Source organism: Trichomycterus rosablanca, chromosome 2 (assembly GCF_030014385.1).
Source record: "Trichomycterus rosablanca isolate fTriRos1 chromosome 2, fTriRos1.hap1, whole genome shotgun sequence".
Classification (NCBI taxonomy): domain Eukaryota; kingdom Metazoa; phylum Chordata; class Actinopteri; order Siluriformes; family Trichomycteridae; genus Trichomycterus; species Trichomycterus rosablanca.
The window spans coordinates 17,859,511-17,874,496 of NC_085989.1; the positions used below are offsets into that span (position 1 = coordinate 17,859,511).

The 14,986-nt window shown below is 34.0% G+C and overlaps 1 protein-coding gene and 1 pseudogene across 1 annotated transcript; one reads left to right on the plus strand and one right to left on the minus strand.

The window, feature by feature from the left end:
* Positions 1-977: 977 nt before the first annotated feature.
* LOC134301192 (hemoglobin cathodic subunit beta-like) lies at positions 978-5,753 on the plus strand (annotated as a pseudogene).
* Positions 5,754-14,042: 8,289 nt separating this feature from the next.
* On the minus strand, positions 14,043-14,844 carry LOC134330961 (hemoglobin subunit alpha-like). The gene is made up of 3 exons (XM_063012272.1): positions 14,697-14,844; positions 14,370-14,577; positions 14,043-14,271 (listed from the first exon to the last, which is right to left on the minus strand). Exons 1-3 carry the CDS (start codon positions 14,789-14,791, stop codon positions 14,143-14,145), a joined length of 432 nt encoding a protein of 143 aa, XP_062868342.1. The 5' UTR covers positions 14,792-14,844; the 3' UTR covers positions 14,043-14,142.
* Between the last annotated feature and the right edge of the window lie 142 nt (positions 14,845-14,986).

Consider the following 14,986-nt stretch of genomic DNA (forward strand, 5'->3'; position numbering starts at 1 on the left):
CCTTTACTGTTTTCCCCACATCCGGGAGAGTTACGGTGTGGAGAAGCCCCAAAGAAGCATACCACCCAGACTGTTGCATGCCCAGAGTGAAGCATGGGGGTGGATCAGTGATGGTTTGGGCTGCCATATCATGGCATTCCCTTGGCCCAATACTTGTGCTAGATGGGCGCGTCACTGCCAAGGACTACCGAACCATTCTGGAGGACCATGTGCATCCAATGGCGGTGCCGTGTATCAGGATGACAATGCACCAATACACACAGCAAGACTGGTGAAAGATTGGTTTGATGAACATGAAAGTGAAGTTGAACATCTCCCATGGCCTGCACAGTCACCAGATCTAAATATTATTGAGCCACTTTGGGGTGTTTTGGAGAAGCGAGTCAGGAAACGTTTTGCTCCACCAGCATCACGTAGTGACCTGGCCACTATCCTGCAAGAAGAATGGCTTAAAATCCCTCTGACCACTGTGCAGGACTTGTATATGTCATTTCCAAGACGAATTGACGCTGTATTGGCCGCAAAAGGAGGCCCTACACCATACTAATAAATTATTGTGGTCTAAAACCAGGTGTTTCAGTTATTTTGTCCAACCCCTGTATATACGTATATATATATATATATATATATATATATATATATATATATATATATATATATATATATATATATATATATATATACGTATATATAAGACAAATCTCTTATAACTCCGTTTAGTATTACATTTAAGTGGAATTATGTCTCAATGCACTAATTAATTACTAATGAATTACATATTAATTACTGGTAGGACCTATACACCTGTAACCTACCACTTTAAAAACTCTATAAGCACCCACGTCATACTCACTAATTATCCACAGCGTCAAATATAAGCAAAAACTCTCAGCAGGGAGACACCATGTTTCACCTGTCACATATGCAAGTGATTCAGTCTTACGAAATGTAATGTATATTAATGTCTATCTATTTCTATTTACGACAGAGTGCTAATCGACTACCCCTGAACTCAGCGATATTTCAGTAAATTTGGGGATTTGAGCAGCGTAGCTGCTATTAGTGGGAACCCTAAGTGTCGAGTGCTATGAATCATGAAAGGACTCCGTTTTAACTACAACAAAACTGATTTATTATTTGCAACATCAGCTTGCAGATACGCAGAACATGTGAGTGAGCTGGGTGCGTTCCAATCACATACGCAGAGAAGGGAATAAGGGCACACACTTCCAAGTGCACTTGTCTAGCAAAATATATAAATAGACAGTTGCTCTACATCCCTTTTTCCTAGCCTAGTACTTAACATAACAGAACTAGTTTAGCAATAATGAGTTGCATTTTGAACACATAGAAAAGTTGTTGCAATTTACATACAGCATCTGTAGAACTTGTTTTTACAAAGTAAAGTTATGTACTAAAACTGGCAGTTAAACATATTCTAGAGCAACAGGGTGGATATAAAAGTTTTGACATTACTAAATGTCTTGATTCTCTTTTGACAAAATCGTGTTTTCTGGAGTTGTGCATGAATTTGGCTGGTTGAGAGTGAAGATGGTACAAGTAGGGATCTGTGGATAGGTAGTGTTGTGCGGGTTTGTCTGGATAAAAGCCTTTGTGCTGGAGAGCCTAGCATGGAGTCACGAGGCACGTTCCTGAGATTTAACAAGTTGAGGTAAGCATCAGTGCCATCTCGTTTGGACTTCTCCAACAGTTGTTTTGCACTGCGAACAGCTCGCTCTGCCAAGCCATTGGATTGTGGATATTCTGGGCTGCTAGTTTTATGCACGAAATCCCAAGTTGCAGCAAAGACTTTGAATTGGTGACTTCATGAATTGTTTTGCATTGTCCGAAATAAAGATGTGTGGTGATCCATGGACAGAAAAATTTCTTTTCAGTTTTCCAATGACTGTTGCTGAGGTTAAGTCACAGAGAAAGTCAACTTCAAACCATCCTGAGTAGGAGTCAGTGAGCACTAAATAATGCTGGCTGTTCCATTCAAAGATGTCAGCTGCTACAGTTGACCACGGCAAGTCTGGGATCTTGTGTAGATGTAGTGGTTCTTTCTGCTGATGTGGTTTGGTACTGTTACAGATTGAGCATGACTGAGTTTGATCCTCAATGTCTTTGGTCATGGTGGGCCAAAAGATTATACCTCTAGCTCTACGCTTTGTTGAGTCGGTTCCTGGGTGTCCCGTGTACAATTTTTATGTACTCAGTCTGTAATGATTGTGGTATCACTGCCTTGTGGCCTTTTCTCACAATTTCTTCATCCACGATCAACTCATGTCTGTAGGGGTAGAATGGTTGAATTGTGGGTGGTACACTGTGCATCCTGCTTGGCCATCCTCGCCTGATGATGTCGCTCAGCAACTGTAGTGTAGCATCTTTTGCAGTGTGCTGTTTAAGTTCTTCCAGACGGGATGAGGAGATATCACAAATGTTCATGACCTCAAAGGTGTTTTCCTCACTTGGGTGTTGCAGTGTGGAAGGGCTTGGTGCTCGCGATAGCGTGTCAGCTATGTACATTTGTTTGCCTTTCTTATACACCAAGTTAAAGTTGTACTTTTGTAGTCGTAACATCATACATTGGAGTCGTGCAGGAGCGGTGTAAATTGGCTTTTTTAATATCGTCACCAAAGGCTGATGGTCTGTTTCAATGGTGACTGACTTGCTAAAGATGTAATCATTGAACTTACTGCAAGCAAACACAACAGCAAGTAACGCCTTTTCAATCTGCGCATAGCGCATTTCTGGTTCTGTTAGCGTGCGTGAGGCATAGGCTATTGGTTTGCCTTCCTGTAAGCATGCTGCTCCAAGACCATATTGTGATGAATCACAGGTCAATGTGACTGGCTTATCAACACTGTAATATGATAGGACAGGTGGGCTTGATATGCACTTCTTCAGTGTATCGAATGCATCTTGGTGCTGTTTCAGCCAACACCATTCACAGTTCTTATGTGTCAAATGGCGTAGTGGAGCAGATATTTTGCTGAAGTTTTGAATGAATTTACCAAGGTAGTTTGTCATCCCAAGGAATCTCTGGAGTGCAGTGACATTTGTTGGTACTGGCATCTCACTGATCGCTTTTGTTTTGGAAGGGTCAGCCTGCAGACCAATACTTCTGAATATGTGGCCTACGTAACTCACTTCTTTGAGCTTAAATTTGCATTTGAGCTGATTCAGTCTCAGATTGACTTGTCTGGCACGATCAAGAACCTTTTTCAAGTTTTCATCATGTTCCTGCTCATTTTTACCTCCAACCAAGATATCATCTACAATGACTGCATGGATATCCTGCAAAAATTTGTTCCATTGAGCGCTGGAATACTTCACTGGCTGAGTTTATTCCAAATGGCATTTTGAGGAACCTATATCGGCCAAAGGGGGTACTGAATGTGGTGAGCAGTGATGATTTGTGGTCTAGCGATATTTGCCAGAAGGAACTTTTTGCATCTAGCACAGAGAAAAGAACACAATTTGACATTTGGGCTACAACTTCTTCAACAGTACGCATTGGGTGATGTGGTCTTTTCAGGGCCACATTAAGATCTCTAGGATCTATGCAAATTCGAATATGGTCAGTGTTCTTCTTATGCGTCGCTACCATTGATGAAACCCATTCGCTAGGTTCTGATACAGGAGTTATGACTCCTAGATTTGCTATTCTCTGTAGCTCTACTTTGACCTTGTCTTGCATGGCTAATGGAATGCGTCTTGCTGGTCGGAAGACTGGCTGCACTGTGGGGTCTATTTTCATTGAGTATGTGACAGGAAGTTTGCCTACTTCGTCTTTAAAAAGATCTGCATAATCCTCAAAGATTTTGTTTGTGAAATCAGAGCTGTCAGAGGTGTTGAGCTGGTGAACCTCTTTGTTTAGCGTTATGAGTCCCATACGCAAACAGTCCGGTAAGCCTAGTAGTGGCTGTGCATTTTTTTCTATTACATAGAATTGTAAATCGTAGCTCTGACCTGCAGAATAGCATGATAATGTGACTGCTCCTAAAGTGCTGATCTCATAGCCACTGTATGCAATTAACTTTGCAATGTTGGAGATGTCAAGTTGTTCTCCTTGACGTACAAGATTGAATGTATCATATGAAATCACATTACACTTAGCTCCAGTGTCAACCTTAAGATCAATGGTTTTGCCATGTATGCAAACAGTGCTGTACAGTTCATTCTAACTGATTGTAGCAGCGTCAACATTTTGTTTAACTATGACACCATCAATGAAGAATGATTCCTCGCCAGTGCTGTTGGTTTCATTTGGCTCGATTTGATGAACCAACTTTGTAGGTCTATATTTACTTTGTCCCTTGTGAGTGGACCTACAGCATTTTTTTAAATGGTTCCACTTTTTACAACCGTTGCATTGTTGGCCAAAAGCAGGGCATTTCTCTCTATTAGCTGCATGGTCGCCTCCACAGTTGCTGCAATTTCTTATGTTACGTGGGGCTTTAGTTTGAGGTCGAAATTTTTGCTTGTGACCGTCTTTCCATTGTTGCACAGGTGATTTTTGTACACTGTCAACGGTAGTAGCAGACTGCTGTGGCATTGCCAGAGTTTTAGTGTGCTGCTCTGTTACTTCGTGGATCAGGCATGTTGCTATGGCTTTTGCAAGGGTTAGTTCAGTGTCACGCAGCAGGGTTTTTCTGAGATTGTCATTACTGATACCAAACACGAGTCTATCTCTGATGAGCTCCTCTTGTAAAACACCAAAATTGCTGCTTTTAGCTTTGATTTTGAGATCACTGACATATGATTCAATGGACTCACCTGGTCTCTGAGACCTTGAGTTGAATTTGTGACGTTCCATTGTGACATTCGTTTGTGGGGCGCAAATCTCACGGAATTTTCTCTTCAGACAGACAGGGTCTTCTCTGTTCTCTGCTGGAGTTATAACATTGCCGTTATCACCTTGTTCTCTCACCTCTGGCGCGTAAACAAACGAGCGTTCGCGTTCTGTTGCTTCTGGGCCAGCAAGGTTGAGCAGGATGTACGCTTGTGTTCGTAGCGGTTTGTCTGCGTGTGCAGCTGCGATGAATATGTCATATTCCTGCTCGAAGATGCGCCAGTTTTCAGCGATATTCTCGTTAAATACGAGGGAGTCCGGTCTGCGAAACTCTCCTGCCATGCTGCGGTGTAAGCTCTTCCTTTCGTTTTATCCACTAACTTCTGACACTATGTCGAGTGCTATGAATCATGAAAGGACTCCGTTTTAACTACAACAAAACTGATTTATTATTTGCAACATCAGCTTGCAGATACGCAGAACATGTGAGTGAGCTGGGTGCGTTCCAATCACATACGCAGAGAAGGAAATAAGGGCACACACTTCCAAGTGCACTTGTCTAGCAAAATATATAAATAGACAGTTGCTCTACACTAAGGTTGCTGCACATGGCAAAGTTGTGCTGAACGCTATGGACAAGGCAGTGAAAAACCTGGACAACATCAAAGCCACCTACTCCAGTCTGAGCCAGCTCCACTGTGAGAAACTGAACGTGGACCCCGATAACTTCAGGGTACGTCAATCTATGTGGAAATCAAACGAAGTATATTAAATTATATGATCTCATTTGCGTTCTAACATGTCGTTTTCTATTTTACAGCTGTTGGGCGATTGTCTCACTATCGTGATTGCGGCCAAATTGGGAGCAGCTTTCACCCCTGAAGTTCAGGCTGCATGGCAGCTGTTTTTGGCAGTTGTGGTCGCCACTCGGAGCAGCCGCTTTACATTACATAAATAAAACTTCAAATAATTGTAACGTCTGCTTTTTTACGTTTTTGGTTTGACATTGAAAAGCAGTATTAATAAAAAATGTTAAATATATCCAAATAGCTAGTTACATAGGAATTAAAGGGAAACAAAAATATTAAAATGCAAACATTACTGAACGAGTCTAAACATCGAAGAGACGCACACAAATGAGATCTTACCTTTAAGCCGAATCTGATTAAATTTCGTGTTGTAGCAATTAATAACTTTTGGGAAACCTTGATGACTTCTTCTCGACACTTTCTCAACACGTAAACACCGTTATCCATATATCGGTGATGCTAACAAAAATAAGTTTAAATTTAAGTTTTTCAAGGTTTTTATCTGAATACGATTGAATAAAAACATACATATAACGATAGGTAGCACAGACAATCTAAGCATCAATTAAACATGTGAGATCAAATTTGTTCCTTTTTGGGACACTATCGGATCGTTTATGTAATCTTTTCTTATTATTAAGTTTTTTTGAAACTGCAAATTTACTCAGATACGAGTGAAAACATTCACAGTTACAATTACTTCTGCAAGTAAAGTTACTTAAGTAAATGTAACAATGCAAATGTAGCGCGTGATCTTAGCATTTATTTAATATCCAAATGGCAGAACATTTTTAAGTCAAACATTTGTAATTTCGTTTATTTAGATTTTCTTCTAAGATACAGATAAAATCGTTGTTTGTTTTAAATAAACTGGAAATAAACAGTTGAAAAAATAAATTAACTTAATTATTTAATTGAGCTACATTTAATAAAAAACGGTATACGTGAACCTTTAAAATGTCTTTGTACGCATTATAATACATTACTAATAGGTTAAGGTAAATTGTACACCTAAGGTAAATTGAAAAACGGAAAAATTGGGAATATATTAAGTTTTAGTTGAAATTTACAACAACCGTTTGAATGTGGGGAAATGAGAAACTTGATGCTAAAGATGATGCTTTATTGAAGAGTATAGGAATGCATTAACCTGTTTTAAAAGACACTTTTAAAAAGTGAAAGCAAGGCAGCTGATATCACGTCATGTTAATTGTATTATAAGAGCAGACTGCGAACCCCCAGTCAAGTAATTGAGTTTTTAAATACGGTTTATAAAGCGGTGCGCCATACACTCGTTTATCCTCTTGGGCCAGCCACATAGAGACCGATACTTTAATACCTACAGTATATAAATGCATTCAAATAGTTAGTTCTTCTATTTTTTTACTTTTTGAAGAAGTTTTGTGTATAATTAGAATTATTATATTAATAATATTATACATTGTCATAGAAGTAGATATGGCCCAAACAAGATTATTTAAATACAGCTTATTTTTAGCCAAGTTTTTAGATTTAAAGTAAGATCAGTCAAATGGTTGAGCATACCATTAAGGCGTTAAACAACTGTAAAGCTTTCTATGTTGTATCTTCTGAAGACATTGAAATCATTAACACCTCTTTTTCATGCGCCTAGAAATAAACACATTTACACATAAAACATATACATTTAAAGGGTAAATTAGAGGTTGCCTTTTTTCATACTCTGTTTAGTCCATTTACCTCTGGTTGAGTCATTAAGCAATGTTGAGCAATGCATTCTGCAGGCCAAGAAACACCTCACCAATTAATAGAAAATATGTTTGGCCCATAACCCCAACCCACCCTCTCACACACCTTTTTTTAATTAAACCACAGTCTATTCCTTCACTATCTTTTATACTTTCACATATCATTATTTTACATTAATTATTTAATTCATTCATTCATCTATTTATTTAATTCATTAATTTATCCATTAACCATTTATTTTATTAATTCACTCATTCCTTTATTAATCCATTATGTACAGATGATTATTTCTACCAGATAGCACAGTCACAAATGGGAAAACATAATCCTTTCCCATACATTAAAATACATAGGGTAAGACGATAAGGTTAGTTCTGAATAAGAAGAACATGCGCTCACTCTGTAAACCTTAATGTCTTACCATATGTATTAATATCTTATATTCTTAATTCGACAAATGCAACTACATTCACATAAATACATTAAAAAGTCCATTAAGAACTACATGTTTAAAGCACTTGACATTTTGAATGTTCGTTTAACAAGATTAATGTAAACTGTCTGCTTACATGGCGTTATGACCATCCTTTAACTGCGTAGTCACCAACTGTGTAGTCACCAAAAACTTCACTTCTACCACACGTCTAAAGGTGTAGTTGGAACTACACAGTTGCAAACGATCGGTGGAACTATGGTTTTGAGAAATAACGCATAACGATGTTTTGAACTATTAAAGTTACCAACGTAGTTACCACAGTAGTTCGAACTATGGTTTTGGGAAACACTTGCATCGCAACTGCATCGTTCCAACTATGTAAATTGCTAACGTAAAATGCTTTTTGGAAACGCACCCCTGTTATGCCTAGTTCACACACTGCGGTAAAGTTAGTTTTATATTCGACATTCGTTTAACATTCGCCATTCCGATCTATATAAATGGTTCAAAAAACACCTAACACCTACTTATTTTACGATTTCTTGCACAGATTTAAGTGTACTACATACTACAAAAATTATTTTATAGTAATTTTGAGGTTAATTGTATTTATTTAAAGAAAGATTAAAATGAAACCGCTGATTAAGCGTCAACTTCAGCTAAAGCGTTAGGGAGCGTCATCAAACTAACAGAAAAACGTAGGAAACATTTACTCTGCACTTATTACAGAGAAAAAAATCCATTAAAGTCTTGTAATGTATTCATGGATTCATGTCAATCGATTTTTTATGAACACAAAATAATGTATCTCACAACCTACAAACCTTGTTTTATAGATGATACCTTTTATTTTATTTTAATTTATACTTAAGATCAATGAATACGTAATACTTTTATATTGGAACTAAAGAAATCTATTAAACTCTTACATGATTTAATATAGTAAACCCAAACTATTTTTAATATACACATATTAATGTCCCTCACATCCTACAAAACTTGTTTTTTAAATAATACTTTTATTTTTAATTCATTTTATTTTATAGGTAAAATTAGTAAACCCATAATACTTTTATATTGGAACTAAAAAATCTATTAAACTCTTACCTGATTTAATTTAATAAACCCAATTTATTTTTAATCTACACATATTAATGTCCCTCACATCCTACAAACATTGTTTTTTAAATAATACTTTTATTTTTATTTTATTTTTATTTATAGTTAGGATCAATGAATCTATAATACTTTTATATTGGAACTAAAGAAATCTATTAAACTCTGATATAATTTTATATAATAAACCCAAACTATTTTTAATATACACATATTAATGTCCCTCACATCCTACAAAACTTGTTTTGTAGATACTGCTTTTATTTTAATTTTATTTTAATTTATAGTTAAGATCAATTGATCCATAATATGTGTATATCAGAGATAAATCTATTAAACTCTAAAATGATTTAATATAATAAAGGCAAGCTTTTTTTGATAAACACATATTAATGTCCCTCACATTCTAAAAACATTGGTTTATAGATACTGCTTTTATTTTTTTTATTATTTTAATTTATACTTTAGACCACTGAATCCTCAACACTTTTACATTGGACACAAATAAATCTATTAAACTCTAATATAATTTAATATAATGAAGTCAAACTATTTTTAATATAAACATATTAATGTTCCTCACAACCTACAAACCTTGTTTTATAATTACTGCTTTAATTTTAATTTTATTTTAATTTATAGTTAAAATTAGTACATTCATAATACCTTTATATTGGAACTAAATACATTTATTAAACTCTGATAAGATTTAATATAATAAAACCAAACTATTTTTATATACACACATTATTGTCCCTCACATCCTACAAACATTGTTTTATAGATACTGCTTTAATTTTTTTTATTTTAATTTATAGTTAAGATCATTAAATCCAAAATAAGTGTGTACAAGAGATAAATCTATTAAGTTCTGATATAATTAAATATAATTAACCCACACTATTTTTTATATACACATATTGATGTCCATAACATCCAACAGTTGTTTTGTAGATACTTCTTTTATTTAGATTTTATTTTATTTTATGGTTCAAATCCATAATAAAAAAAAACATAATAAGTGTGTATCATAGATAAATCTATTAAACTCAGATTTGATTTAATATAATAAAATACAACTATTTTTTAAAAACACATATTAATGTCCCTTATATCCTACAAACCTTGTTTTGTAATTACTGCTTTTATTTTTAATTTATTTTAAATTAAAGTTAATATCTGTAAATACATAATAATTGTATATCAGAGATAAATCTATTAAACTCTGAAATAATCTACTATAATAAAGTAAAACTATTTTTTATATACACATATTAATGTCCTTCACATCCTACAAACATTGTTCATAACATTTATTTATTTCCAGTATAAAAGTATTATGGATATTTTGATCATGATTATAAATTAAAATAAAATAACAATAAAAACAGTATCTATAAAACAAGGTTTGTAGGATGTGAGAGACATTAATATGTAATTAATAAAAATAGTTTGACTTTATTATTTTAAATTATATCAGAGTTTAATAAATTTAACTCTTATACACACTGATTATGGATTTATTATTATGGATTTTAACTATAAATTAAAATAAAATAAAAATATGAGCATTATCTATAAAACAAGGTTTGTAGGTTGTGGGGGACATTAATATGTGTATTTAAAAAATAGTTTGGGTTTATTATATTACATCATATCAGAGTTCAATAGATTTATTTAGTTCCAGTATAAAAGTATTATGTATATAACAATTTTATCTATAAATTAAAAAAAATAAATAAAAGCATTTTCTATAAAACAGGGTTTGTAGGATGTGAGGGACATTAATATGCATATATTAAAAATAGTTTGGGTTTATTATATTAAATCATGTAAGAGTTAAATAGATTTATCTCTTATACACACTTATTATGTATGCATTGATATAAACTATAAATTAAAATAAATGTAAAATAAAAGTATTATTTAAAAAAGAAGGTTTGTAGGATGTGAGGGACATTAATATGTGTATATTAAAAATAGTTTGGGTTTCTTTTATTAAATCATGTAAGAGTTTAAAAGATTTCTTTAGTTCCAATATAAAAGTATTATGGATTCATTGATCCTAATTATAAATTAAAATAAATTAAAAATAAAAGTAGTATCTATAAAACAACTTTTGTAGGATGTGAGGGACATTAATATGTGTATGTTAAAAATAGTTTGGTTTTATTATATTAAATCATATAAGAGTTAAATAGATTTATCTCTTATACACACCTATTACGTATGCATTGATATAAACTATAAATTAAAATAAATTTAAAATAAAAGTATTATTTAAAAAAGGTTTGTAGGATGTGAGGGACATTAATATGTGTATATTAAAAATAGTTTGGGTTTCTTTTATTAAATCATGTAAGAGTTTAAAAGATTTCTTTAGTTCCAATATAAAAGTATTATGGATTCATTGATCCTAATTATAAATTAAAATAAATTAAAAATAAAAGTAGTATCTATAAAACAACTTTTGTAGGATGTGAGGGACATTAATATGTGTATGTTAAAAATAGTTTGGTTTTATTATATTAAATCATATAAGAGTTAAATAGATTTATCTCTTATACACACCTATTACGTATGCATTGATATAAACTATAAATTAAAATAAATTTAAAATAAAAGTATTATTTAAAAAAGGTTTGTAGGATGTGAGGGACATTAATATGTGTATATTAAAAATAGTTTGGATTTCTTTTATTAAATCATGTAAGAGTTTAATAGATGTATCTCTTATAAACACTTATTACGTATTCATTGATATAAACTATAAATTTAAATAAATTTAAAATAAAAGTATTATTTAAAAAACAAGGTTTGTAGGATGTGAGGGACATTAATATGTGTATATTAAAAATAGTTTGCGTTTATTATATTAAATCATATCATAGTTGAATAGATTTATTTGTCTCCAATATCAAAATATCATGGATTTTTTTATCTTAATTTTAAATTAAAAAAACTGACATATAAAAACAGTATCTATAAAACAAGGTTTGTAGGTTGTGAGATACAATAATTTGTGTTTATAAAAAATAGATTGACATGAATCCATGAATACATTACAAGACTTTAATGGATTTTTTTCTCTGTAATAAGTGCATAGTAAATGTTTCCTACGTTTTTCTGTTAGTTTGATGACGCTCCCTAACGCTTTAGCTGAAGTTGACGCTTAATCAGCGGTTTCATTTTAATCTTTCTTTAAATAAATACATTTAACCTTAAAATTATTATAAAATAGCTTTTGTAGTATGTTGCCCACTTAAATCTGTGCAAGAATTCGTAAAATAAGTAGGTGTTAAGTGTTTTTTGAACCATTTATATAGATCGGAATGGCGAATGTTAAACGAATGTCGAATATAAAACTAACTTTACCGCAGTGGAGAACTGCTAATTCTGATCTAGCTGGTGGTGGGTTAATTGCGGCCTGATCATTTATCTCGCGGTTTGTATCTTCAAGAAATTCAAGTCTTTTTTCCACGTCCGTTATCCTGGTTATTAGAGCTGATAATTTTCCCTCAATCGAAACAGTAGTCTTTTTAACCGCTGCCAAACCTTCAAGTGCACTCGCCATTTGTTTCAGAGTGTCATATATTTTGGCGATATCCTGGGCCATATCGGTCTGTTCATCCTCATATTCGCTCTCGCCATCTTGATTAGTTTTTGCTTCGGGGCCTTGCGCGAGCGTAATTGCCTCTTACATTCACCAAATGTATTAATCTTCGGTTGTTTTGACATCTTTAAATTATAATTCACTGTTGTGTGCAAAAAAAAATTACTTCTGACAGTTTTCGGATAGTTTCAAAAGGATAAAAATAATGACGCGTCACGGAGCTCCCCGCTACGCAGCGTTCACCTTCATCGCGTCACGTGACTCCGTTTGGTGTCCTTTTTAACTTTATTGACATTGTCCCATTTAACCTACCATCCATCCCATTTTACTTGAACTTGAAATCGGAATGTGTTTGAAAGTCCAAAGTTTTTAAAGTATTTTACTTGGCACTTCACTTTTTTATAAATGGCAGAGATCTATAACAAATTTTGAAAGTAACACTTAAGGTACTCCACAGATTTTTAGGTGGGTTGTAATGGTAGTCTATCAAAAAGTATTATATCAAAATTACCGGACTTCACCCTATTTACTTTTTTTATTATAAAATTATTATAAAACAAATACAAAGTTATATTCAAAATACGGATTGTATAGGTGAGGAACACTGAAGTGTGAATATAGAAGTTAGTTTTACATCAGTAAAAAAATCATGCAAGAATACAAAATACGTTAGGTTTATGACGGTCCTGTACTCGATAGCTGCAGAGGGAGCTTGAAGAGTCTTTAGTTCTTTTTTTTCTTAATCAGAATTAACGTAATCTTGAGTTTAACTTAAAGTTGTAATTGCAGTGTGTTGCAAATTTTTTATTTGCCTATAAAATAGTAAAATGAGTAGTAAGTATTACGTGTTACTTCTACTGTAATGACTAATGGTCGAACGAATGCCAGTGATAGCTCGGTTGTTAAGGTACTGGACTAGTAAGCAGAAGGTTGCCGGTTCAAGCCCCGCCACCACCAAGTTGCCACTGTTGGGTCCCTAAGCATGGCCCTTAACCCTCAGTTGCTCATCGTGTTCCGCTCATTGTGTAAATCGCTTTGGATAAAAGCGTATGCTAAAAATGAATGCTGTTTATTTAACTTTATAGTGGTCAAGTGTTTGCAGATAACACACGGACACGGTAAGATGGTTTGGGTTTCTGATTTAAAGTTTTTAACATAAATTTCTTTACTTTACAGTTCCATAAACTGTTTGATATTGTAGTAAAGTATAACTGGTAATGTGTTAATCTCTTTTAGGCTTTTCAGCAGCGTCTTCTTCCCAAAGGCATTTTAAAGCAAACAACATACACGCAGATTAAAGCTAAAGCTCTCTAATGACCTTGTCCTTGCTGCTTAGCTTGCAGTTTAGTGTTGTGGCAAAATTTCATGACATAACGATGTACAACTGCACTTAAGCCCCTGCATTTAATTCTTTTTATTTTTTATCACGCACCCCGTTTATGCATGGTGTATGCAACATGAATGCAGCATTAGGGTTACTATAAAAGTTAGGTGTGTTACACATTTAGTTTTTGATGCAATGAGTAAATATAAAAAGCAACAACATTTTGTTAATATTTTATTGTGTTTATTATTATCAGTATTTATTTTTAAAAAACTGACGTGTCATATTTTTTTTCGAATTTTTATGTAGTTGCTTCTTCATTTAGCGGTATTTCTCAGCCAGGGCCAGGGCCAGGTTCTGAAAAAACTTGTCAACAGACACATGAACCTCGGGGGTAAAATCAGCAGGAAAGTACATTCCAATGCTCACGATGACGGTGTGGGCCAGGAGCTATTATAAAGAAAAGCAAATAACAGATTTAGTAACTTAATTATTACTGTTCATTATTACACGGTTGGTTTAAAAATAGTGCCATGAAAGTCTTTTACCTTGAAATTAGAAGGGTCTACTCGAAGCTTAAAAGCGTGCAAGTCGCTGAGAGGGCTCAGAAATCCCTTAAGATCGTCAATATGGCCAACAGCCTCTCCAACTTTCCTCATAATTACGCTTCCATGCTTTTTCACATTAGGTGATCCGGGATGAAGATCCGACCAGTGGGCAAAGTATGTCTTTGTTGGGGGGTAGACGACAAACAGTCTGCATAAAAGTGCATGAATCAAACAAAAAAGTTAAAAAAGCGTCAGATGAGATATATAACTTCTAAAAGGTGTAAGATGCACTACACTGGTTGCTTAAAAATGTAGCCTTTAGCTCACCTGGCAAGTGCTTCGTGTCCGATGTCATCGGCTTTAGTAGCGACCTTGGTCCAAATATCCTTAACGGCAGCTTTGTCTTTAGACGAGAGACTCATTTCTGCACTGATCCGTTTTTCCACCCAATAAACAATGTCAGAGATATAACTTGATGCGTGTTCGAAGTGCCAGTTTTTATTTAGCCTGATATGAGGCACACCCTGCCATATCAAACCTAAACCCCACCCTGTATTTGGACTGGTCGGACAGTTTTGGATCTTTTCCCAACTGGTGTTAATAAAGACACATTTAAT

Coding starts and splice junctions, on each gene's coding strand:
- LOC134330961 (XM_063012272.1), bottom strand. CDS start 14,791: ATGAGTCTCTCGTCTAAAGACAAAGCTGCCGTTAAGGATATTTGGACC. Junction 14,578..14,696: donor GGACACGAAGCACTTGCCAG/GTGAGCTAAAGG, acceptor ACTTTTATGCAG/ACTGTTTGTCGTCTACCCCC. Junction 14,272..14,369: donor TAGACCCTTCTAATTTCAAG/GTAAAAGACTTT, acceptor TCTTTATAATAG/CTCCTGGCCCACACCGTCAT.